At 50.3% G+C, this 26,048-nt stretch overlaps 2 protein-coding genes across 10 annotated transcripts in view; one reads left to right on the top strand and one right to left on the bottom strand.

Moving 5' to 3' along the window:
* Positions 1–4,508: 4,508 nt before the first annotated feature.
* GID8 (GID complex subunit 8 homolog) lies at positions 4,509–12,693 on the bottom strand. The gene is made up of 5 exons (XM_084887244.1): positions 12,479–12,693; positions 10,019–10,148; positions 7,990–8,186; positions 7,473–7,670; positions 4,509–6,519 (listed from the first exon to the last, which is right to left on the bottom strand). The coding sequence occupies exons 2-5, from the start codon at positions 10,134–10,136 to the stop codon at positions 6,346–6,348; spliced, it is 687 nt and encodes a 228-aa protein (XP_084743370.1). The 5' UTR covers positions 10,137–10,148; positions 12,479–12,693; the 3' UTR covers positions 4,509–6,345.
* A 42-nt stretch (positions 12,694–12,735) lies between these two features.
* Positions 12,736–26,048, top strand: part of DIDO1 (death inducer-obliterator 1) — a 48,129-nt gene continuing 34,816 nt past the window's right edge. For 5 of the 9 annotated variants that reach the window (XM_084887242.1, XM_084887241.1, XM_084887240.1 and 2 more), the window contains exon 1: positions 17,417–17,524. The gene's annotated coding sequence lies outside the window, so the exon portion shown is untranslated. Of the gene's footprint in view, positions 12,931–17,408; positions 17,525–26,048 lie in introns of those variants that run through there. The other 4 variants (XM_084887239.1, XM_084887237.1, XM_084887236.1 and 1 more) reach the window with 4 other exon arrangements.

Genomic DNA, 26,048 nt, shown 5'->3' with positions numbered 1-26,048 from the left:
TTTTTATTGATTTAAGAGAGGAAGGGAGGAGAGAGAGAGAAACATCAGTGATGAGAGAGAATCATAGATCAACAGCCTCCTGCACACCTACCACTGAGGATCAAGCCTAAAACCAGGCATGTGCCCTAGACTGGAATCAAACCTGGGACCCTTCAGTCCCACGCTCTAGCCGCTGAGCCAAACCGGCCAGATCAAATGTAAACAACTTTTCAAATAAGTCTTTGAGGGTGGGCTCCAGCCTGTGACCTTGAACCAGGTGCAGTGCCAGGTAGTCAGTGCCCACTGGGCAGCATGAGCCTGTTAGGTTTGATGGAGCAATTGAGTTGATACCCCTCCCCCAGGAACTGGCTTTTTAGATCATTTCACTATGGACATTCCCTTTGCTGAGACCACTTTTCACTTGCGGTGACCACATTCCATTCTCTCCCCTCTGGGTATGCATATGTATCCACAGCGGCCTAGGGACTGGCCAAGTCCTACCATATTGAGCCCCCCAGAAGCTCCTCCTGCATTTAGGACAAAGCCTACACCACAGAGTGGCCTTCCCAACCCTGCCTCAGTTGCCTTGAACAGCGTGCCCCTGGTGAGCTTGCACCTCTGCCCTAGGGCTTTCGCCTGGCTTCATTCACACTTGCTGACCAGTGTGGCTACTCTTCCATCCACGGGACAGAGGTGGTAGTGGAAATTTATTCCCCCAAGGAGCCCTGGCCCACAGCCGAGAAATCTGTTGCTAAATCCAGTACCAACAGTTTCCTATTCTCTACCTGGTAGTTCAGCTTCGTCCATTGCACCAGACTAACTCTAGAGAACAGACGACAGATTCCAAACAAAACACACAGATGTGCACAGATGAGACACATGCAGACACCCACAGATAAGACACACAAGGTCATCTATAATAATAAAAGCTAATAATAGTTGCTAATTAGACCAGACATCCTTCTGGACAAAGCCAGGGCTGCGAGGGAAGCCTGGGCCCTGGGTGCCAGAAGGAAGCGGGTATCAGCAGCCAAGGGAAGGGAGGCCTACTCTTGCATGAATTTCGTGCGTTGGGCCTCCAGTTTTCTACAATCAGAACCACGTTGTCGTGGATGTTGGTTATTTGACTACTCAAACTTCCTTTCCTCCTGGAGCTGATGTTCTGGGTGGGGAGAGAAAACACAGGAAGAATAAAGAGGGTGGGGTAGGGAGGGTTGTTTCTGGAATCGCCTGGGCTGGGCAGTCCCTGAAAAGGTGCTGGAAAACTTCAAGTAAAGGGGAAGTGCGCATGTAGGGGCCGCAGGGCACTGTGGGTGGGAGCCATAGAGGGGCATGGATCACCTGGTGGGCTGCTCAGGGTGTGGACAGCTCAGGCAGACCAGGGTGGAGGCAGGGAGGCCAAGGCCACTGTATTACTTGGGGCTGAGGATGGGCGCTCCAGCCAGGGTAGAACAGTGGGCTGAGAGGAGCTGAGTGCAAGCGAGGGTGGGTGGGTGTGACGGAGAGAGGGCTCAAGGCAAGCATCTGACACTCCAAGCACCCTGAGCTTGGCAGGGCCTCCTGCCTAAGGCAGTGTCACAGTCCAAAGGGAGCCTAGAAACATTTGTCCCTGCCGGGCTGGGGTGGACACCCCCTCTCCAGGCTCCTAGCGGATCCCAGGAGCTACCCCATACCTAGCTGCCCTTGAGGTCCAGGTGTGGAGAATTCTAGGAGACGGCTTAGCACCTGGTGTGCAAGAGGAGGACAGAGGGTGGTGACGAGCAGTCCTAGCAGGGTGTTGGTTCCGCCTCCTTCTTTGGGCCCTTCCTTTACTTTCTGCTGCCAAGCACAAGCCATAAAGGTTTATGGCTAATCTGCGCCTTACTGTAACTGCCTGCCCTGCTCCAGGGCCACAACCAGCACAGCTTTGTAAAATTCAGACTCAGCAGACCAGAGCCTGTGTCTCCCCCATGCCCCTCCTCCCACATCACCTCTGCCCCCAGTGCAGCCCAACGGGCACAGTACCTCCTGAAGGTAACGCATGGCATTTCCTGCACTGTGGATAGGTAAGAGGAAGCAGTAAGGATTTGGCTGCAGACACAATTCGAGTGAACTGAGGGGGCACCCTGCTTTCGAGCTGAGAGGATCAAGAACAAAACTGTATACAATTTCACCAGCAACCAGAAAGACAAAGTTTATGGTGAGTCATGGTGAGTGTGACACTGGTTTCCATGAGGGAGTCGTGGAGGCCTGCAGCAGCTCATTCTGAGAGCTGGTGAGGCATTGCCACCTGACTGTTCCAAGCACTGCTGTTCCACACTTGTTTCATCCCAACAATATGACAGCAAGGCGCCACTTCCGGTGTGGCCAGGCGGGTCCTGTGCCGCCCTCCCCCTGCTCCCTCGCAGGCCCTCCCACCTTGGCGTAGGAATCTGGGAATCCTCACTGGTTGTGTGGCTTCACTTTCTTTTAAATTATTTTTAAAATATATTTTTATTGGCCTCAGAGAGGAAGGGAGATAGAAACATCAATGATGAGAATCACTGATAGGCTGCCTCCTGCATGCCCCCTATTAGGGATCGAGCCCACAACCTGGACACGTGCCCTTGACCAGAATCAAACCCAGGACCCTTCAGTCTGCAGGCCAACGCTCTACCCACTGAGCCACATTGGCCAGAGCCACCCTAGGTTTTTTCAGGCGTCCCACAGCTTCCTTCACCTGGGAAGGTGCAGTGGACCCCAGGGGACATGGGCATGAGTATCACAGTGAGAAGTCCTAGGGCTGACTGCAGCCACCCTGATACATAAATGTTTGAAAATTTCATAAGTAAAAAATTTACTTGGGATATTCCAATTCAGTTTAAAATTATGCAGTGGACTAGCCAAATAGTTCTATAATACTTCCTTCACAAAAATGACACTTTTTTTTTTTTAATAAACACACCTTTTTTAAAAAAATATATTTTATTAATTTTTTAGAGAGAGGAAGAGAGAGGGATAGAGAGTTAGAAGCATCGATGAGAGAGAATTATCTATCAGCTGCCTCTTGCACATCCACTGGGGATGTGCCTACAACCAATGTACATGCCCTTGACTGGAATCGAACCTGGGACCTTTCAGTCCGCAGGCCGACACTCTATCCACTGAGCCAAACCGGTTTCGGCACAAAAATGAAACTTATGGTAAATGCCAGAACTCTAGAGAACAGACAACAAATTCCAAACAAAACACACAGATGTGCACAGATGAGACACATGCAGACACCCACAGACAAGACACACACGGACAAACACACAGATACACACAGAAGAGACATGATATAGTGCTGCTCCAAGTGGGGACAGAGCAGCAGCCAAACAGAAAGGCTGTGGAATTCCACTTTCCTCATAGCCTTCCCACCGCGACTCAATAGATCAGACTGCACTTAATTCTTATTCTTTTAAGAGTATCTCAGTGGAAGAGAGAGCTTTTTGGCTGACCACTCTGAGAAAAGCGTGAAAAATTTTACTACAAAATTGATAAGAGGCAGCAAAAGCAACCTATTCTGCATTTTTCAAAAGGTACTGGGCATCGCCCAGCCAGTGTGGCTCAATGGTTGAGCGTCAACCTATGAACCAGGAAGTCATGGTTTGATTCGTGGTCAGGACACATGCCCAAGTTGCAGGCTCAATCCCCAGTGGGAGGTGTGCAGGAGGCAGCCGATTGATGCTGCCCATCATTGATGTTTCTCTCTCTGTTTCTCTCTCTCTCTCTCTCTCTCTCTCTCTCTCTCTCTCTCTCTCTCTCTCTCTCTCTCTCTCTTCCTTCCTCTCTGAAATCAAGAAAAAAAGGTACTGAGCATGGACATGCCTGCAGGAACAAAATGGGACTTCAGGGTCACATGTAGACAGTGTACGGAAGGTGACGGCTTCTCCAGTTTACATGACCAATGCAACAGCACAACCTACCGTGAACCTGAGAAAGCTGTACAGATTTCTGAAACAAAACACACCCAGTGTAAAAAACACCCCACCCACGAGGTGTCAGAGTAGCACACATCAAAACCACACCTCTCCAGGCTGAGGACAGGCCTGGGAGGACAAGCCTCAGAGCCAGTGAGGATTCCACTGTGCCTGACCCAGCGGGGTCAGCAGGAGCGCAGACAGACCACCATGCCACCTGCCGCCAACGACCTAGGGGGAGTGCTGCTCAGTGTCCCGGACGTCATGAAACACGCAAGGTTCTTTCTGAGGCTGCTGCTCCGCCATGCTCCTGAACTAAGTGTACAGAGTATGAAAATAAAGATGCTGCCTTACAAATGCCGTCCCCAAGCTGTCTTCTCGTCACATCTTCAGGACAGGATGGGAGGCAGCACCTCCTTGTCCCGGGGCCTCGCGTAGTCACGTGCCAGGCCGACTTCCACTTCACATCCTGGATACATGTGCCTTTTCCAAAACCCGGACACCTCCTCACATGGCAAAACATGTTAGTTCTCACTTGCTTTGTGATCATCCCTGTGCTCTGGGGAGATTCCTCACCTGACATCCTACCAGGAACACAGAAAACCAGAATATTCTCCAACTCTATTTATTTCAAGGCATTCCCAGAAAGCATTACATTTTCACGAACACCACAGCGAGGCTCCACGAGACAAAGCAGAACAGTCGAATGACTCTCCCTCTTCATGACCTCTCAACGGCTTAGCTCAGTGTAAAAGGGTGGCAGGTAGCCAAGGCTGAGAGCTGCTCCTCCGTAGGACATGCCAGGCCACTAGCAGGCCACGGAACAGACCTTTCAAAGGCAAGAACAACACCTGAATTCTCTCGAGCTCCCCATCAGGCTCACTGGTCTGCAGCACTGGCTAAACTCCTTATCTTAGTAAAATGCCAACCCATCGACTTACAGCTCACGATAACCCGCTTACATGACCAATGCAACAACAATCTGAATTTCTGGGTAATTACTACAGTCAGGACTTCCATTGTCACACACCTTGGCCCTCACCCACGAAGACACCATCAGATTTAACGATGTAGTAATCACGCACGTGAGCGGTCTTACACACACTGATAAGAAAAGGTGGTGAAGACTATTCTGAGTTATTAGTGCATCTCTAAAAATGTAGTTTCATCTCTACCTCTCTCGCTTCTGCTGTAGTTAAGTATCAATGACCTGAATGTGAAACATGACTAGTGAAGCGGTCCGAGTGGAAACATCACAAGTGGCATGTGGGTGAGGCAGAGGCTAGGACATCCATGGTGACTGCATTTGACCTCCGTGTCTGTGACTGACTGACAGAACCACCAGGATGCCCACACTGCCCACTGCTCTACCCACTGGGAACCTTAGCCTCTGGGAGAAGCTGTTTGTTCCGAATCCCATGGCACTCATGTGTCCCCAACTACACAGGCCGCCACTTCCAAGCTCTCCAGCCCTGGGCAGAAGGCACCTGTGCGCTCAGAACTGAGAAGCCTACAGAACCAGGGGGTGTGAGCTGGTGAAACCACGAGGCTGCGGTGCGAGACCTCCAGGCCAGCCGCATGCCCAGCTGAGGCCTCCACCTCCTCAGGGCACGGTGTCCCCTCACAGCGCTGGGCAAGTAGCCCTCCAGCTTCAGGACCAGACGAAAGCACTGCCATCACCAAGCCCCGAAAACAAAAGGTTTGTGATGATGATTAAAACTTTTTAGAGGCATTTTGGTCGTTCTTGAAATCAAAGCATAACCTTTATTTTCAATAGAACTGCCCAGAAGAGATGGTTTCTTAACCCACCAGAAAAGAGTCTCTGACCACAGACAGCACCAAAATATATATTTGAAAAATTAAAAAACACACAGCCCACCCCTCACACACACGTGTCCCCCAAAGCCACACAACCCAGACCGAAGGAAAACAAACCAAACTCGATGCCCTCACACACAAGAAGTCTGAGTTAGAGTTTACAAGTTTATATAGTCTCTGTCATGAAAAAACAAACAAAAGCCAGGCGAAAGGGCAGCTTGTACGTGGAGACAGGAGAATGAAGGAATGCGTGTCATCGCCCACAAGCTCTCAGAAAGCAGGACAATGACCAGTGCTTTCTGTAGATTCTGGAGGACCCGGAGAGGTCACTGGTGTCCATAACAGGACAGTGCAGTGGCCAGGGAACCCTTCGGGAACAGCACACCTCAAGCGCCAGGCGCCACTACCTTCAGGATGTGCCACATGCGGTCGGCACAGGCTTCCAAAGACAAGGTGTCATTCGCTGCAAACTTTCCAGCGCTTGAAAGGGCCATCATTCCTTTAAAAAAGATGCTGGGATCCCCAAAAGTAAAGGGGGGACAAGAGTCTCTACTGCAGTAAAAATCTCCCAGTCAAGCTGGACATTCCAGCGAGTCCATGTGGTGACACAAGGGGTCCCCTCACAGGTCTACTTGGGCTCCTCGATGACGCCTTTGCTGAGATCTGTCATTTTGGGGTACTTTACTTTCTTCTGATCCAGCTCATTCTGAGCCCAAAGGAGCAATTTCAGTAACTTGGCCAGTTTGGGTGTTGACTCCCGGTTCTCATAATCCAGGACAGCCTGGTTCACTTCACTCCACACCTGGAAAAGACATGTCCAGCCAGCCAGCCACATGCAGGCGGCCAGAGAGTCTGTTACAACACGCATTTTATCCATCTGCAGAGGCCTGTAACCACTACACACATGTGAAGCCCTCTGCGTGACACACACACACATCCCCGCCCACAGGGAGCTCACGGTCCAGCTGGCAAATGTCACACCTGGCCTGGATGGCAGTTCAGTGCCATTAGCCAGGCTGGAGGAACTGCAAGAGGAAGGAGCAAGCAGGGATGACAAGCTCCACCCTCAAAGCCTCAGGGAGCCTGCTGTGGCCTGAAGGACAGTGGAGGGGCCATCGGAGGGCAGGCAGCTGTACTTGGGGAAACGACTGATGTCATGTTGGCGGGAATACAGAACCAGCAGTGAGGACAGGAAGCTTCAGAAACAAGTCTAGGATTTTAAATAAAAAATACTTAGGACACCTATTGCTAAGAGGCCCCAAATAGACAGGAGGAAGGCTAAGGTAAATGAGAAAAACCGGCAGAGGCTTAGATACAGCTGAACCTTGAACACCACCTTACGTGGATCTTTCTATAAGCACAGTTGGCCCTCCATACCCAAAGGTGGGCTGCACCTCCACCACTGGGATCGGTGGATGTGAGGGGCAGCTGCATGCACTGTCACAGGGTTTTTATACAAGGGACTTGAACCTCCAAATTCATTGGGAGGGAGAGGGAGTTCTAAAACAAACCCCCCCCCCCCGTGGTAATGGGGGAACAACTGTAAATAGTTAGGTTCAAGGGATTCAAAGTCATACATGTGCCCAGAAACCCCACCCTGTGCAGGGTCACTGTGCTGTTGGTAAGGTGCTGCGCCTAGCTGCACACAGGAAGAACAGAAGACCAGGAAGAACTGGTGCTATCATACCAGGATCACACACCCGACATGATGTGTCCCTCACTCTGCACGGGAATCACCCCACATGGGTTCTTTACCTTCTGCCTCTGCATCATATTCAGAAGATCTCCAAAGGGCGAGTCCTCGGGATTGTCGAAGGCCAGCAGGGCCAGTGTGCGCTCCATCTCCGTCAGGCACTCCCTGCTCTCCTCCCCCTGCTCTGCCAGCTGCGTCTGCGCGAACTCCAGTGCCGCCTCCGTCTCCCGCTGGCGGATCAGCTCGATCAGGTGCTGTTGCTAGTCAGGGGCCAAGGCGCACAGACTTACACACCACACCTGGGCCAGCAGCCCCACGCCCCACCCCCCACCCCCCACCCCCCGGGGCGGGACCAGGCTACTCGCTAGTCAAAAGGACAACTTAAAAAACACTTTCCTAGCACCTCTGAGTTTTTAAACTTGCATTTTAACAGCAACTTCTGAAATGCATAACACAAGAGCTACTTCAAGCCCCTTCCCCACGTCAATTAAATGATATTCTATTAACACAGATTCACCTGACACTGCTGAATCATCACAAGTCACTTCACAGAGCCGACAACTCTCAACCAAAACTCACCTGCAGGTGAAAGTAAAGGTAGCGGTTGGTGTCCAGCAGTTCTGGGTGGAGGCTGTTGATCAAGGCGATTGCCTCCTGAATTTGTCCCTTTAGGATCATCTCACGGATTTTGATCCGCTCGTCAAGGGTTTCTAGATCCACACTAGGCTCAATCCCAGACTCCATTCGAAACTTCTCTGCAGCTTCCTTAAAGCCCTCTAGAAATGAAAACTGGCCTCACTGCTCAGAAAGTCAGCAAGATATTAAACGCGAAGCCTCTCCATCACTGTCTGCCCCATCGCCTCGAGTAAATCACCCCCACATGAACCGTACTTCCTCAGGGCCTGGGTGTGCATATCTTTGTGAATTCCTGGTTATGCCTTGATATACAAAAAGTGAAGCCAGCCGAAACCGGTTTGGCTCAATGGATAGAGCGTGGGCTTGGGGACTAAAGGGACCCAGGTTCGATTCTGGTCAAGGGCATGTACCTTGGTTGTGGGCATATCCCCAGTAGGGGGTGTGCAAGAGGCAGCCGATCGATGACTCTCTCATCGATGTTTCTAGCTCTCTATCTCTCTCCCTTCCTCTCTGTACAAAATCAATAAAAAAAAATATTAAAAAAAAAAAAAAAAAAGTGAGAAAAACCAAGATGGTGGCCTAGGTAAGTGCCTAAACTGCCGCCTCACATAACAATCTCAAAACAACAACTAAAAGTCAGAACAGACATCATCCAAAACCACAGGAAAGCTGGCTGAGTAGGAAATCTACAACTAGAAAGAAGGAGAGAGGCTCATGGATCAGGGGAGCCCCCCCAACCACACTGAACTCCCCAACTACACTGAACCCCATGGACCCAGGCTCATACGGTGGTGTCTGGACTGTAGAAAAAGGCACCCGGAGACTCAGAGACTGGGAGACTCAGGGAGCCAGGAGCCAAAACGGGCAGGCTCTAGAGTTGGGCGCAATTAAGTACGCGCAGAGAGGTCTGACCTCGGAGGTTGTCGCAGCCTCTCCATAGCGGAAGGAGTCATAAGCTCCTGACTGCACCGAATCCCAGTTCCGACTACACTGAGCACTGAAACCCAGTTCAGGGCAAGCCCCTAGAGCACCCACACTCTTACAAGGGGAATCTGGACTGTCAAGAGGAAACTCAGGGGATCTGTGGAAGGCAGAGGTCTGAGGCGCGCACACAAGGGCAGGACTTACAGGAAGCCAAGACTGTCAGCTCAGCCCTGAGACTTCGCTCCATCCAAGCTGTGCTCAGAGGCTTTTGCAATTTTGCAAGTCTGATCCTGTAAGACTGTCTCCAATACAGAAGGTATCCCGGTGTAGACACAGCTGATACTCACATCAAATTGGCCTGGAGGTCAATTCCTCCCAGTGATACCAACAACAATCAAGACTTAACTACAGCCAAAACCCGGTTTGGCTCAATGGATAGAGCACATGTGTCAAACACAAGGCCCGAGGGCCAAATCCAGCCCGCCAGGCCTTGCAATGTGGCCCGCACCGCGCTGTCATCACTGCACTCCGCTGTCAGTTTATGACATTGTCAGTTTATGACTGTTCAGTAAACCATTCGGCCCGCGATTTAGGCTGGATTTTAGATTTTGGCCCCTTCTCTGATTGAGTTCGACACCCCTAGGATAGAGCTTCGGTCTGTTGCCTGAAAGGTCCCAGGTTCGATTTTGGTCAAGGGCAAGTACCTTGGTTGCGGGTACATCTCCAGTGGGAGGTGTGCAAGAGGCAGCTGATTTATGATTCTCTCTCATCGATGTTTCTAGCTCTCTATCCCTCTCTCATCCTCTCTGTAAAAAATCAATAAAATAAATTTTTTTTTAAATGTAAAAAGCCAAAAAATTTTATTTTTGCCTCAGGTACTATTATTTCAGACACCTCCTAGCCAAGAGAGGATGTCTTTAACATGATAATATACAAATCTGGTACGTTCACACTGGGTTTTATAATGCCAGAACAAACCTAACTGCACACAGAACTTTGGTAGTACACAGAAGGGAGCATCTGTAGCATCCTGATCACAGGCTCTTACCTGTGACTAGGTAGTTCATGATGAGGCGATTCATGTCTGCCCGCTGCACATGTAAGTTATTGAGTTTTTCCATCCACTCATCTTTCGTGATTTCATCAGGTTTTTCTGTGTAACTCATTCTGCTTTATTTCTACAGGGAAAAATATTTTAGGAATTGGTGAAGAATTCTCTAACAATTGTGATCATTTCAGAAACAAACACAGTGACGTAGTAAGAAGCAATAGAGAGTGGGAAGATACTTTAAATCTGGAGAATAGCACATGCAAAGGGCCATCAACCCCAGCACAGGGTCAGGGACCAGGAAGACTTGTCATAAGATAGGATGAATGCAGGAAAGAGCCAGGGGTCAAAGAACCAAGAGGTCATCTGAGGTGGAACCGAGCGAGGCTGAGGAGGGAGTTTACATAAAGTCTCTCCAAAGTGCAAAGGGCAGCTGCCAGAGGTATGACCCAAAGAATTACATATTATGACATACATACTCAAGCGGAACTGGTAATCGACCACCAGACCAACAAGAACTAAGAAGTGACGCCACCAGCATCACAAAGACCCAATGACCAGAGTTACTGAGCTCTCACTGCGTCAGAGCAGGCTGCACTGGGAGAATCTGCAGCCCTCAGGAGGCCAGACACAAGTGTTCCCACAGCCCCAAGATTCTACTCCCGCCAGAACACACCTCCAGAACTCACCACCTTCACCAGACATACGAGCCTGTTCACAGAAACACTGTTCCAGATGGCAGGAACACAGAAGACATGAGCCAGACGTCCAAACCCTGGGGCGGGTGTGTGAGGATCCAGAACTTTTCAGACCACACAAAACTAAGTGACAGTTTACACTATATGGCATGGTGCCTTCTTGGGTTTGGGGCAGCACCCCATTATCAAACATCATCTCTTCTGTGAAATGGGTGCTGAGGGGAATATAGGCCATTCAACAGCCTCCACCACTTAATAGGTGAAAAACAAAAGCAAACACTTGGTTTTCAGAGCTATTTGGATTTAGGTTGCTGAGACGGGATTGAGATCGACTGCTCATATGGCAGAAGTTAAAATAAATGAAGTTAAAATAAACGAAGGGAGTTAAAATAAATGAAGACAGCTATGTGAACTGCTCTTAGAAACCAGCTGAGGAATATAGCAGGTTGCAGCAGAGGCCCAAGAGTGGCAGGCAGCTTAGTAAAGAACAAAAACAAGGCAAACTGCAAAAGGTGCTTTGGCAGTAAATACACATGAAATGGGAAACTCAGGAGGTGCAACCAGGAAGAAGGGGTGGACAGGTGCTGGCCCTGGGAGAACCACCCGGGCTTCTGAGGTGGGGGTGCTGCTGACATACCCATCAGGAACACTGCTTTATAGCGGCAAGCACATGCTCAATGCTTCAATACATTTAAAAAAATTACAAGATAGCAAATGCGGAGTGGTGAGAGTTGAGAAGACCAGTAAGGAGCCACCCAAACAAGAGGGACCAGAGGCAGATGTGCTGGGGACGCCTGTGGGCCTTGCTGCTGGACTGAATGAGGTAGAATGAGAGCACGACTGGAAGGATGAAGCTGAGCCCTCGAAGGATGGGGCCACAGTGAGGAGGCAGCGCTGGGACAGGAACAGGTTTGGGGAGCAGGGCCAGTTTGGGCTGCCTGTCAGACATGCAGCTAGGCAACTCCAGCAGGCACCTGGATTACAGGTCCTGAGCTCAGCGCCGGGAACATTAATTAGGGAAACATTCGCCAAAAAGTAGGGACAGCCAGGTCACCCAGGGAGACAGTGTGGGTAGAGAAGCAAAGGGACACAAAACAAAGTCCTGGCTCGTGGGCGATGCCAACACTCAGAGAGCACCGAGACAAAACCAAGAGACGCTGTTCTTCAACCACCACCCTCGCGGACGCGGCCAACTGCGTCACTCAGACCAAACTCTCATTCCCACACGGTACAAAAAGACATCTGCGTTCTCAGGGGGCAACCACACCGACTGCACCGCTCCCGGACGGCGAGAGAGACTTCCGAAAGCGACCCCTTCGGAGAAGTCAGCAGCCAAACTCCAGCAGACACAACTAAACAGTCCAGCTCCGACGGAGGGCACTTGCTCCCCAAACAGCAGTGTCCGTCCGTTCTCGCCGGTGCGGTGTCTGCAGGGAGCAGTTGTTAGAAAAATCGATCTCCTGGCAAAGGCACCAGTGCCGTGTCTCAGTATTCTGGTTCCGAACGCCGGGCCGCTCCAGGCGGTATTCTCCCGGTTGGACCACAGTGCCAGGCAGCTTCGGCGGAGCAACGGGCAGTTTGACTTGCAAATCCAGGGGGCGACGCCGCCGCCCGAGAACAAGCCGCGACCTGACATCTGCTCGGATCTGGGACCCTTGAAGACACCGCGCAGGTCCGACCCCCTCTCCAGCCCCCTTTTGGCCCCGCCGTGCTCCTCGGGGACGCTCGGCCCGACCGCCGGGGCCCACCTTGGCCATCTTACCGTGTGGATCCCGCCTCCCGCGCTGCGCAGTTCCCGCGGCCGCTCTGGGGGCCGGGCCGGGCGGGGAGGGGCGGCGAGGGGCTGGGGGAGGCGGAGGCGGGGGCCGCGACAGAGGCGGGGCGGGAACGCGAGAGCAGACGCACCGGCGGCCGTCCCCCTCAGCCTCTTCCCGCGAGATCGCGAGATCGCGAGCCGGCAGCCAATCAACTGCTCCAGCGACAGGGCGTGGCGCGGCGGCTGCCCGGAAGTGCTGAACTACAGCTTCCGTCCTTGCGCCGAACGCTCTAATCGGCGCCCTAGCTCTACGGGTTGGCGCGAGAGTCAAAAGGCATCGTCCGCCTCTGGGCAAAATGGCCGCTGTGCAGGCGTCGCTGTGGGAGTACTTCACGCGAGGAATGCTGCTGCTAGACTGAGTCCGAGGCGAAGGTGCCAGTGTCCCTTCCGTCGTTTGTGTGAGCCCAGAGGGCACGGGACGGGGTTGGGTGGGCACAGGCGCCGGGGCCCCGGGCCGCCCCGAGTTGAGGTTCTTCCCGACCGGCCGCACAGGCCCGGGAGGAGCCGTCCGAGCGCGGTCAGCAGGAGCACCCGGTTCAGCTGTGTGGCGGCCCTGGTTCCCGGCCGTGTCGGGAACGCGCACCAACTCCTGATGCATCAGCTCCCGCCAGCCCCGGCGGACGGACGGACGGACGGACGGGCGGGCGCGGTGGCGACGGCGGGGTCCCTAGCGGCGCGGCGCGCACCTGGGGGACGCGGAGGCGCACGGACACCGGAGTTTGCGGGTCGCAACCCGTCTGCTCTACAAGAAGGCAGGCTCCGAGCAGGGCCGGTTTCCCCGTCGCGGGAGAGGGAGGTGGAGCGATTTCGAGCGCCTCGGGAAGGCAGCGGAGGGCGGCCCCGTCCGCGCCCCTTTGAAACTCGAGGGAGCGTTTTATTACTAGGTGGTGCTGTCCATGCTTAGCTGAACCAAGACCCCGGGAGGCAGGTTAAATTGGGGGCGGGGTGATCTGCTCACCCTCCCACTGTATCTTCATCTGCATGTATTTCCTGTTTCGGATGATGCCATTAAGTCCAAGGCACTGGTTATGTCATAAGTTTCTTTGCAAGAGTAAAAGCAACAGTAATATTTTAATGTTTAACTCCTGATGTTGTAACGTAGACTGTGTGCAGCATAGTGCCACTTCGAACAAATGGGGTGGCCTGGGGGTTGGACGGGCCGTCCTACTGCAGACCAGCAGGGCACAGGCGGCACGCCTGGTGGCTCGTGTTGACTGTGCCATTCAGACCTGACTGGTCGAGAATTCGAAATACAGATTGTTTTAGGAGTTGACCCTTCTTTTTTTTTTTTTTTCTCAATTTAAATTATATCATCAATACACACGTGTGTGTACATAAATGCACGCAATATATATGTTCACGGCCACATATTTTGTGGGGTTTTTTTTCTTTCTTTTTTCTGTATATGTTTTAAGGGTTCTTTTTGCATGGCCCAGATGTTGTAATCGGATGTTTGGCCAGAGGTGGCGCCACTGAATGAAGATGAGACATTTTTCAGTTAATATCCATATTTTCCCTTTTTTTAAAACACTTGCAAAATTTTGCCTTTTTTGACTTTGAAATCATCTTCATGCTTTGAGTACTTTGTGTTGGAGGGAGAGGAATTTTGTGTCTGACAGGCTCCCAGGTTTTCTCATTCCTCTGCACAACCAACCATTCCACCTTTATAGACAGAGTTGGGCGCTCCTGTTTTTCCTTGGGTTCCTACATTTTGGAAGCAGTTGGTTTAGTGTGGAACTCAAAAATCCCTGTTATGGAAGGATGATTAATGGGTATTGATTTTTTTGAAATGCAGAATGAGAACCTTTAGGGTATACTTTCAGAATCCCTAATTGCTCAGCCTCTGTTGTTGTTTTTGGTGTTTCTGCCAGACACCTTTCTTGTTTTTACCGTTTTGTTTTAGTGAGCCAGAAAAAAAAAGGGCAACCAGTTTTGGGGTGCGGAGTCTAAACCACCTGCAGCCACATCTGTCCGGTGTTTTGCTACCAGTTTTATACACTGGATGAGTGAGAGGTGTAAGCCTCTGATAGGATTTACTTTAGTTTTGAACAGTGGGGGCGGGGGATTAGTTCTGGGTGGCCCTCCTGGGATTAGCTGTGGCTGCTGATGGGGAGATTCATGTGCTAATCAGAAAGGGAAGCTCCTGGGGTTTGAGGGTGGCTGGCTATTCTCTCTTTTGGATAATCACGAAATAGCCACTTGGAAATTAATTCTAAATTCTGACAGGTATGTAAGCAGACTTTTGTTAGAGCTGGCTTTATATACAATGTCAAAGTGGTAAAAATCAGGTTTTTAAAAAATAAAGTGTTTGAAGCTTTTGTTAGCTATAAAAAAATTACTAGATTTATGTTCCTAGGGATTTATATTCTAGCCACAGGGAATGGTGGGTGTAACCGTTTCATTCTAATCCCACAGATGGTTAAGAGCACAGCCTCTGGGTATCAGGCAACCTGGAGCAGGGTGGGTGGGTTTACTGCCCCTTCCCTTCCTGCAGTGCAGCCTGGGGCAGCCCAGGGGAACAGTGCCACTGAAATGTGCCGCTGCTTCTCTCCAGTAAGCCTTGGGCCAGGGTGTGTGTGAGGTCCAAGCCTTTTAGTCCACGACCCCTGAGTTTTCCCTAATTGCTAGCAGAGGTTAGGGAGGCCCAGCGAAGGGGTCCAAGAGGTCTGACCTTGGCCTTTCCCACCCCCTCGGGAGGTTTTTGGGCTGCTCCACATCTATGAATTCCAAGTGAGAGTAATAATAAAACTTCGTTGCTGCCTCGATAGTTTTGAATTGTCCTTGGAAAGGGGCAGAACCTCAGAGGGCGGATTGTGGCTCTCAAGGTTGCATTTGATCCCAACGGTGTTCTGCTTTAGGGTTTTCCTTTGAGACCAGGATCCTGCTTCCCAATGGGCTTTAATTCAGGGTGAGAAGAGACTGAAAGCCAGGAAGCAGTTTATTGAAGGACTGACGAATCCCAGGTCTTTTCTGCTTTGACTTCCATGAGGTGTGGGGTAGCAGGACCGTATTGGTACTAATCATATTTTTCCCACAAAGACTCAAACCCCATTGAGGCATGGTAGCCTTCCTGCTCCTCTGGCCCTCTGAGCCACTCCGGTTGCCAGTCCACAGGACTTGGGGTGTTTGTTATGCATTGGGGTTATCTAAGGAAGAATTTCAGACACTGGAGACTACTTTTAAATTTAGGTTATTAAAATAATTTTGTTAGGAGGAAGTATTTCTTAGCTGGTAGAGTTCAACTAAAAAATACCCATTCTGTATTCCAGAAATGCCTCTTTCATGATGAGAAGCAGCTCCCTTGAGGAGGTGCCACAAATGGGCTGGAATTACCTGGAGGTCAGAGGGGGGGTGCCTGACTCCTCCCACTGGGAGGCGCCCCTCAGCCCCAGACCCAGTCAGCCTGCTGGGAGAGGTCTAGAGGCAGTCCCAGGGCTGAGGGTCATCTAACTGCAATGGGGCTTCCCTCGGTCACCTTGGTCTCCCATTCTGTGCTTCCTCAGGCTTCCTGGTCCACTCTCAGCCCTGTCCTTAAATGCCTTTCACCCCTCCAAGCGCCTGGCCTTACACTGTACCCCAAAGTTAAAAATCTCAACTTGCAGAAAAACATTGCTGCTGGGTTTGGTTTTGTGGTTTTGTGTGTGTTTGTTTTTTTTCATTTAAGGACCCTCAACTAACGAGACTGGGCACGTGGGGTTCCCCCATTCTAACTCCCATTTAGGGGCCCTTTGTAGTGACACTCCTGTGATCTTCCCCAGTGCCCAGCATACCAGCCCCATTTTACAGACTACTTGCCAAGATCAGTCATCATGCTTGTTCAAGCCAGTTTACACTCGATCTGTTTGGTCTCCAACCCTCCCGCTACACCTACCTGGGGGCAAACCTGAAGACACAAGATGGAATAGTATAGAGCCCGTCCCTGCAAGATTCCAGGAAAGTGGTCCTAACAGAGCCACAAAGCAGAAACTATCTGCATTGTATTCCTTTGAAGAACACTGGCTTTGTGGTCCTTAGAGATGTCTATTAAAAAGCATTCCTGCTCCAGGCCCCGGTTCTTGAGCACATGTAAGCATTTGGGAGACCCAGCAGTGTCGGAGGTGCAGCTTAATGCACACAGGGCACCTTTCCACTTTTTGCCTAGGGTGGCGAAGTTTAGCTCCAGAACCCCCTAGGGGTTCCGGCCACTTCCAAGGAACGTGGAAGTGGGGTTTTGTAGGGGCAAGTGATGGGAACAGAGGTCAAGAAGTTACTGCCCTTGTGGCAAATGTCCAGTGTCCACGGTGTCCTAAGGCAGCAGTAGTTGCTCTCTGAGGTCGACTGAGTATTTGGGGACAGGCAGGTGCTGGGGTGGCACTAGTGAGTACTAAGTGAAGAAAATCCATGTGGAGGGTTGCGCATCTGCCAGAGCCCTTTCCCTTTCTGCACAATAATTGTCTCACCTTTCCCTCCAACCCTGTGGACAGGTGTTCCAGGTTGCTTGCTTGCTTGCTTGTTTGCGGGCGGGCGGGCGTGGGCGGGCGGCTCGCTGTTCTCCTTGGCCCCCTGGGCTGCAATCCGGAGAGACTGAAAACGCAGGCGGGTGGGAAGGGGCCCTGTGCCTTGTTCTTTTTACCTTGGGAGCCCACCAACAGGAACCGGGCCACTGTGCGCTCCCTGGAGATGGGGGGATCTACCGTGGGCTCACAGCCTGGATCCCGCCCCACCCCCACCTTCGCCCTAAGCTTTGGCTCTTGGGCTCAAGGCGCAGGGCGCATGCACGCGGTGTGGAGCCTGTACGTGGCCTTTCGTTTGCCGCACGGGGGCGCCGCTCAGGGCGCGGGTATCCTCTCTAGCTCCACGGCGTCTCGTTGGCCGGCGTCTTCCTGGCGCTTGGAGCGGTGGGCGGGCCCTCTAGCCCCCACATCTCGATGGCCGGCGCTGACCCCGCCCGCCTGCTCGTTCCGGGGCTCTCGGAGGAAATGGCTGCGAGATCCTAGAGGCCTGGGAGCGGCAGTGAGTGGCGTTCGGGCAGCGGCGGAGGAGCTGGCCGCCGGGGGGCCATGCTCTGGGGAGGGCGGGAGGGCAGCGGCGCTAGAGCCCGGCCCTCGCAGAGCTGCAGCGTTCGCGCCCGGCCTGCTCCCGCCGGAGAGGGAAGATGGCGGCGGCGGGGGAGGGGCGGGGGGTCTGGGGTGGCCCGCGAGCTGAGGGTGCCGGGTCCGGTCCTGGCAGGAGCGAACTGAAAGGGGAGAGAGCGGACGCTGCCCTGAGACCCAGCAAGTTCCCGGGGCGGTAAGCTGACAACGAGGACGCCTGTTTCCAGTGGTCCTGGAGCTGGTGGGGTTAAGTTGTTTGTGTTTAGACCAGACGTCTCGGGTGGCGAAGTTTCGCTCCAGAGCCTGTCCCGGGGTACGTTCTGTTGGCTTGCGTGTAACCGGCTGGTTTTGACAAGCACCGACTCTTGCGAGGGCGACGGCGCGGTGTGTGGTTCATAGGAACCAGTTCGCTTTCTCAGCGTCCGCGCCCCGGCCGCGTTCAGTGTTCCTTGTCAGCTGGTGTCTGTGGCCACACTTGTGTCGCGGTGTACCGTCCGCACTTTCGCCTCTGGCGCTCAGATCCGTTCGCTTTCTCCTTCCCCCCGCGCCCTGCTCCCGGCCAGGCCTAGAGACAGGAAGTCCATCAGCGCTTCTGCTTTGGATCTGGCACCTCGTATGGGAGCTTGGAAGGGCGGCTCTAGGTGACAGTAGCGCGATGACAAGCTGTGGCTGTTGAAGGAACTCTTCTTGCCTGCACCTTCGGTAGCAATGCCCTTGTCGTTTGCACCTGATGGAATGAGATTTGAGCCTCGTGTGCTAAGGGGCATATGTTGTAGGAGGAGAAAGGAGGCTTTAGGATCTTTTCAGAATTCACGTAACTTGTATCTGTAGGTTGGAACCGGGGGAAGCTGAGCTTCCGATTAGTAGTGATAATGTTGCAGTGTAGTTACTGTGCTTCAATAACGGCTTGCAGTTGGCACTGTTGTTTTGAGAAAGGTGCTTTATGTGTAGTCTGACCTCCAGGAAGCTGAATTTCAGGGAGGAGCTTGCCCAGGATTGCACGGCTGGGTTCTGACAAATGTTGGTTCTATGGTTTCCTGGAGCCACTTAGGCCCTGCCTGAAACATGCTTCCAAGAAAGGTGCTTTCGGCTGTGCGTTTTAAGGAACTAAGATCTCTGATCTTTGGAACGATTCCTTGATTTATTCAGGGACTGTTCATTGCATCCTGTGTGCTAGGCACCAGGACAGAAGCAGTGGCCAGAAAGTTGACCCTCCCAATCCTGTAGACAAGCCTAGCGGGGACCTGCGAGGTCATCCCAGCTCCTTCATTGGGCTCTGTGTTGTCAACCCTGCCCCCTGGAGCGTAGAGCCGCGTTGCTCTGTCTCTGTGACTGATACACGGTATAGTCATCTCAGAAGACCCAGCCCTGGCCTCATTAAGAAACTTTTTGCCTAATGCATTTCCTCAGCATTGTTTTCTGCTTACCTGTGTTCACCATGACTTTAGGAATAACATATCTTGTTTACTTCCAATTTTCCAAGAGCCTTTCCTTATCTTACTATTGGATTAAATGTAAGCTATTTCAAGCAAAATGAGTTCTGTTCTCATAAGAAAAAAAATGTCACAAATAAAAAGTTGTATAACTGCCTTCTCCTCTTTCTTCCTTATTATTTGCTAGTACCTATGGTTACCAATTTCTTTCCTGGCAAAGGGTGGCATTCATAGCTAGCATGTGTGCTGTGAGCATCACAATAGCTTGTTGCAGATGTGTCCCTGGGGCTTGGAGATGGGCGCGCTTGGTGCTCCAGGTGGGCCTTGGTTGATGGGCTTGCCTGCACGTGGAGAAAGGGCTTTGGAGTGGACACTTTGGCTCCCAGTGGAGCTTGTGGGTCCTGCTTTTGATACTGAAAGAACCAGGGAGTGCCTAATTTCCTAGGAGTTCATCCCTGTAGCCCAGGAACTGATTCTTTCTAATACGTGTTGGCAAGATGTTCCAGGACCTGATTTTTCTTCATATGTCTTACACTATCAATGGCGGCTACAGTGAGTGATTCCATTTGACTCTTATAGAGTAAAGGTTGTGTTCACAGGCCAGCTCTCAGATGTCCTTGGGTCCCTGAAGTGTGGCAGTGTCCCATAGAGGCCTGATTTCTCATACCCCTGGTAGACTCAGCAAGTTCACTAAGAAAGCTTTTCTTTACAGTCTGGCTTTTGCATTTTTCTTATGTAAGTGGTGGAGTCATTTACAGTGTATGGAAATATAATATTACCCTTTTTATGGCCAGCATGAAGTGACCTTGCTAATTCAATCACAGGTCTGTGATTGACAACTAATAGAAAGGCATCAGTTGGGAAGGAGGGGCCTATTTTGAGTTCACTTGGTCCAGTGCCCACCTGATTTGCAGAGCAGTGGCGTAATTTTTATGAGGCAGATATTTCTTTGGGCATCAAATTGTAGATGCTGTGATTTTGTTTTTCATGTGCTGATACGCTTAGGGGGTGCTTTAATAAACCTTTTTAAGACTGTAAATAGGGGCTTTTCCCAATATAAAGATAGCTGTACGATGATTTGGGTTATAAAGATAAATACACATGTAGAAAATTAAAGCAATATTAAAAAGTAAGAAGAAAGCAAAAACACCACTGAGCCATGCCAGTTGGGCCTGACATTGCTATTTTAATAGGTGACTTCCACCATTCGATGCATGTTTGCTCGCTGTGAGCCCTGGCTGGTTTTGGTGTGGTGGAATTTCAGGTCACCTTTTAGGAAACTGTAAGGCAGGAAAGCACAGCCCAGAGAGAGGTACCTTGCTGTTAGGTTTGCAGCTGGGGTTGAAGCCAGGGGCATCCTGATGTAAAAGCCATTGAGCCCAGCCTCCAATCTGCTTATTGAGGACTTAGGGCACATGTCAATGGAGGGGTGTCACGTTGAGGTCAGTAGGGGAGGGCACTGCTGGCTGCCTTTATCAGGACCAAGAATGCTGAGTGGTCCCCCTGAGGTACCACCCTGCACCCCATAGAGACACAGGGCTAGGTAGACGCTGGCCTTGGAATCTTAGGGTTTATTGATTGTAATCTGAAGTTTTCCCCTTAGTTGTAAGGCAGCCCCCCTGGGCATGCCCCTCTATCAGTGAAGATTCAGCTCTGCATGGGTCCATGAAAATTGACACAGAAAATCCTGTTACTTATTCTTTAACACTTTTATTTAAGCTTAGACCTTTCCCACTACCCCAAAACCAAAATCAGACACTGGCCTCTGCTAACCTTGGGGAAAGAAAGGAAGATTCCAGTTGAAAACACAGTAATTCTTAACTTGTCTCCAAGGTCTCTAAGCATCATTTCTGCCCTCAGACCTGGAGGGGATGCAGCTCTGCTCAGGAGACACAGGCCTCAGTATAGGCTGTTGTTGTTCTCCAGCGCATTCTCTGAACTTTGGGGCAGTCGGTGTGGGGCTGCAGTCTTCTAACTGGAATCTGCCCCTTCTCGGCAGTCATGGGAGGCTGGTTTAGGAAAGTCGGGAGTATCCAGAAAAGTCCGCTGCTGAAGCAGTGCTGCCCCAGCCTTGCAGTCTTCGTGGCTGGAAGGTCACTGTGGCCCAATAGGCAGCAGCCCTTAAGGTTCCCCCAGGAGTCAGGTCTGTGTTCTGTCAGCCATTCCCAGAGGGTTCCAGTCAGGGCCTGACGCGCCTAAAGTTCCTGGGACCCCAGAGAGCTTTTGTTTAAGTTGTGTCTGTTGATATTTACTATGTTTGGCATTTACAATAGAGACACTTAATGTAAAACAATAAACCCTTGCTTATTAACATGAATAACGTTTTATGGAAACTATTTTCCAAGGCAAAACCAACTTAATGAGAAAGGGGGCATTGTTTGTTTGTTTGTTTGTTTGTTGTTTGTTTTTTTAAGTATTTTTTTTGTTTTGTTTTTAAATATATTTTATTGATTTTGTACAGAGAGGAAGGAGAGAGGTAGAGAGTTAGAAACATCGATGAGAGAGTCATCGATCAGCTGCCTTTTGCACACCTCCTACTGGGGATGTGCCCGCAACCAAGGTACATGCCCTTGACCGGAATCGAACCCGGGATCCTTCAGTCCCCAAGCCAACGCTCTATCCACTGAGCCAAACCGGTTTCGGCCATAGGGGCATTGTTTTAACTTTTTGCAAATCTCTCATGTCTGGCTTAACTGGCAGCAGTTTGACTTTCATGTTTGCTTCTAGAATACTCCTGAGGGAGTGACCCATGAAAACAGAAACAATGTCTTCGTTGTGTAAATAGTTTGGCCTTGGAGACCTCCGAAGCCTAAGGGCCACACTGAGCGCCTTTGCTCTAGAGCAGTGTTTCCCAAAGTGTGGTACGTACCCCCAGGGGTGCGGGGAGAGTTTGGTGGGGGGTACGCGTTGCACCGGAGTTTGGTGGGGATAGGCACTGCACCGTGCTCAGCTGCGCCTAATTCTACGTCCTCATGAGTACGAGGGGTACTCAGCGTTACGGAAATTATAGAAGGGGGACACATATGTCAAAAGTTTGGGAAACACTGCTCTAGAGAATGGTTGGGAGTGCTTGTTTTTGAGAAGTGCAAGTTTTAAGAAACAGTAGACTTCCGACTTTAACATGGGGAATGAGTTACTTTTAGGAAGACAGGCAATGCCTTTGCATTTTTGAAATTGGCTCAACCACATTACTTGCTTTTTGGGAAAAGGCTGGTTTGTGGTCACAGGTGAAAGTGTTTCGGGACACACCTCCCTGCGCCCCCCAGTGGACTGCCTGAAGTGAGGCCAGACTGTCTGCTGGAGGGGAGGGGGTTGGAGGAAGACTGCTTTTAGCTGTACGGCACTCTGTCTTTGTAGGTGAGATGTCTGAATGGGAGAGGCCCTTGGTATTTGTTGTAGGACATCCTTTAATTACAGCCTCAGTAACAACTTGCTGCAGTGAAAATGGGGTGAGAGCTGCCTGTATGGGGCGCTGTGGATGACCCCAGGAGATGCCCTGGGCACTGGGTTCTGGCAGCAGTGCTCCAAGAGGTGCCAGGAGAACATCCAGGTGTAACTGGGGCCCAGACAGTGAGGATAGAAAAGCAGTAGGGTGGCCAATGGGTGGGAGGGTTGGAGGGTCCTGGATTCTGTGTGTTTGTGTGTTTATTTATATTTATTTTTAATTGATTTCAAAAGGGAGGGAGGCAGGGAGAGAGAGACTGAATTATTGATTGGCTGCTTCCTGCACACCCTCCACTGGGGATTGAGCCCACAACCCTGGGCACATGCCCTAACCAGGTATAAAACCATGACCTCCTGGTTCATAGGTCAATGCTCAATCACTGAGCCATGCTAGCTGGGCAGGTCCTGTGTTCTTAATTAACAGCTACAGGACTTGGGATATTCAGGGGAAGGAGTTCTTGAAGTGCCCAGCAGGGATAACTGGCAATTGGTTGGTTGATTGATGGATTGTTAATCCTAACCCAAGGATATGTTTTTCCATTGCATTTCAGAGAGAGTGGGGGTGGGAGAGGGGACATTAATTTGAGAAAGACATATCCAGTGATCATATGCTCATGTCTGTGGGTAAGCAGCGTTTGTGACTTTAGACCTATGGGGTAGATGAGGGCGGCTACCATCAATGCTTAAAAATGGCACACACTCGGGACATCTGCATGGTTGGAGTTTCTGGGCATATTCTCATTAGTGACTACCCCATTAATAGAAACTGAATTGTGAGACTCGGAATTAAAAAGTCTGAGTCACCGGAGTCCATAATGGCGAGGTTATCTGGAAGCTTTTGGATGTAATTTCTGACTGGCAGATCAGAACTGTTTTAAAATTTAAATGGGTTAGTTTTGAATGTTGTTCCTGGGGATTTGAGGTTTGGGCAAACATGGTTTGGCCACCAGAGGGATAGGTCAGCACTGGGTTGTGGTGCTGTGAGTAGGATCCACATGGTGGTTGGGTAGCATATTGTAGACGTGAGTCTCACTGAGGAGCACTGCCCCCTCCAAACAGGCCTCCAGCGTGCTGTGGGCGTGGGTCCGCCTTCGTCCACCATGGTCACAGTCGCACTGACATCTGTAATTGTTTTGTGAGTAACGTATAACACTTTAGAAAGGTGCTTATGCTTTTGTTTTTAAAATTTGGGGGGGGGGTATTTTTGATTTCAGAGAGGGAGAGAGATAGGAACATCAATGATGAAAAGAGAATCATTGATTGGCTGCCTCCTGCACGCCCTCACCAGCGGATTGCCTGTAACCTGGGCATGTGCTCTGACCAGGAATCGAACCATTTCCTTCTGGTTCATAGGTCGACAGAGAGTCCCTGAGCCACACCAGCCAGGGTTTCTGCTTTTGTTTTTAAGAAATTCACTTCTGACAGCCTGGCAGAGGTAGAGAATGGAGGGCAGAGTGAGGGCTGTTTTAGAATAGGTTTGGTGGGAGGCCGTGGGGGTCCCTTCTGTCTGTTAGTGCTGTGCACGGCGCGGTGTTTTCCTACACTGGTAGCAACACCTTGTCACAGGAGTCTGTCCTCTGGGGCCTGGGGCCCTGGATGTCTCCAAACCCTTCCAGGGGGTAAGAGGTAAAAACTCTCCACTGTGACAGTTGACTTTGTTTGCCTCCTTTGCTGAGTTAACTGTTAGTGGCGCCGAAGCAAATTCGGTTGCTGACGTCAAACCCTATAGTGTGCTCTCCACCTCTGCACCAGTCACTTAAAATGTGCCAGCCTGCCCAGCCAGTGTGGTTTGGTGGTTGAGTGCTGACCAGGAGGTCATGATTCAGTTCCTGTTCGGGGCACATGCCCTGGTTTCTGGGTGTGTGGGAGGCATCCGATTGATGATTCTACCTCTCTGAAATCAATTAAAAATATTTTTTTAATGTGCTCGTCTACCTTACTGTCTTTGGTGAAGCAGTCAAGACTATTTTCATTAAATCTCAGCTAATAGTATACATCTTCTTACCACTCCCTGTGATGAAGAGGTGAGGATGCGATAGCACCTCTGCCCCACCCCAGATGGGAAGGGGGCTGTCTCCAGGAGGAGCCCTTGGGGCTGTTGAGACCTGAGCCTTTGTACTTGAAAGGACTACTGACAGGCTGCGGTTTTCAGACTGGCCTTTGGCTGGCATTTTCTTGAAGATGAAGGATGTGAGTCTTAAGGAAAGAACTGACATATTTGTTCCTAACGATAAAATTCCAGGTTTCAAATGAGGTTAGAATCTTGAAAAGCTTCTATCTGCCATTGTGAGCTTGTTGGCTTCCCAGTGATTAAAGCATTTTGAGGAGACAGGTGCCAGTATCACTAGCACTCGTGTGTTCTCCGTGTCTTCTGATGGCCCATGCTGCCGTTGGACTTGTGTGAATGGTTTCTGTTTCTGTGTTGCAACTAATGTTTATGACTCTACTAGTCAAGGTTTGGTGTGGGTTAGCAAAGAACATCCACAATTACCTGGAAAGCTTCCTGTTTTAATTTTGTAAATAACAATGTATTTCGCATAAACAAAAGCTCTTAAGAGTGTGAAGAGGCCTTGGGACCAAAAAGTTGAGAGTTGCCTTCCAAGGACCTTGATAGCGGAGGATCTCCTTCCTGGATCCCGTTTAGCATCGGGGTTCCCCTGTAGGTAGGTGCACAGGCTCCGTAGTTGAGAGCAGTTGAGGCTTATCTTTTAAACCGAAGGTTTCAGAGAGTTATTCCTACTTCAGCAGGGAAGGGAACAGTCTTCAACTGAGAAAAAAAAAATTGCACTTATGATGGTTCCTTTTCCCCGCCTCTCACTTTTTCAGGAATGCCCACAGTTTTTTTTCCTTTGGGTAAGCTGTATTACTATGATGTGAATGAAAGTTTATGACCTGTTTATTCTCTTTGCGGTGTAAAGGGTTATACACTTCATTGTGTTAGGAACTTAGCACTTGACTATAGATGTAAATATAAAATATAAAAAAGTCCTCGCCAAAACCGGTTTGGCTCAGTGGATAGAGCGTCTGCCTGTGGAGTGAAAGGTCCCAGGTTCGATTCCGGTCAAGGGCATGTACCTTGGTTGCAGGCACATCCCCAGTAGGGGGTGTGCAAGAGGCAGCTGGTCCATGTTTCTCTCTCATAGATGTTTCTAGCTCTCTGTCCCTCTCTATAAAAAAAATCAATAAAATATATATTTTTTAAATATAAAAAGTCCAGATAAGTGAACCAAATTATCTAAAATGTGTGTTCTGAATATAGTTTATCTCATTCCATTCAATAGAAATAACTAGATTTCTTGTTTTCTGATGAATTTTTCAACACTTAAGTCAAATCCAGACATATATTGGTCTTTCAGAGTAACATAAATTAAAATTTTTTTCATTCCTGAGAACATCTTAAATTTTGTTCTTGGGTTTTTGAAATATACAAGTAAGGTTTATTTCCAGTTTCTTCTGAGAAGAGGAGCTTCTGAACCATTGTAGCCTCATTTGAGACCGGTTTACCACCACATTTAAGAGATTTGGTGGCTGTGGTGACATTTTTTACTAATGGGGTAAAATGGTCAC

The sequence above is a fragment of the Pipistrellus hanaki genome (assembly GCF_964339955.1).
Source record: "Pipistrellus hanaki genome assembly, chromosome: 6".
In the NCBI taxonomy this organism is placed as follows: domain Eukaryota; kingdom Metazoa; phylum Chordata; class Mammalia; order Chiroptera; family Vespertilionidae; genus Pipistrellus; species Pipistrellus hanaki.
Note: the sequence above shows the minus strand (reverse complement) of the source record. Positions and strands in the feature narration are given on the sequence as shown.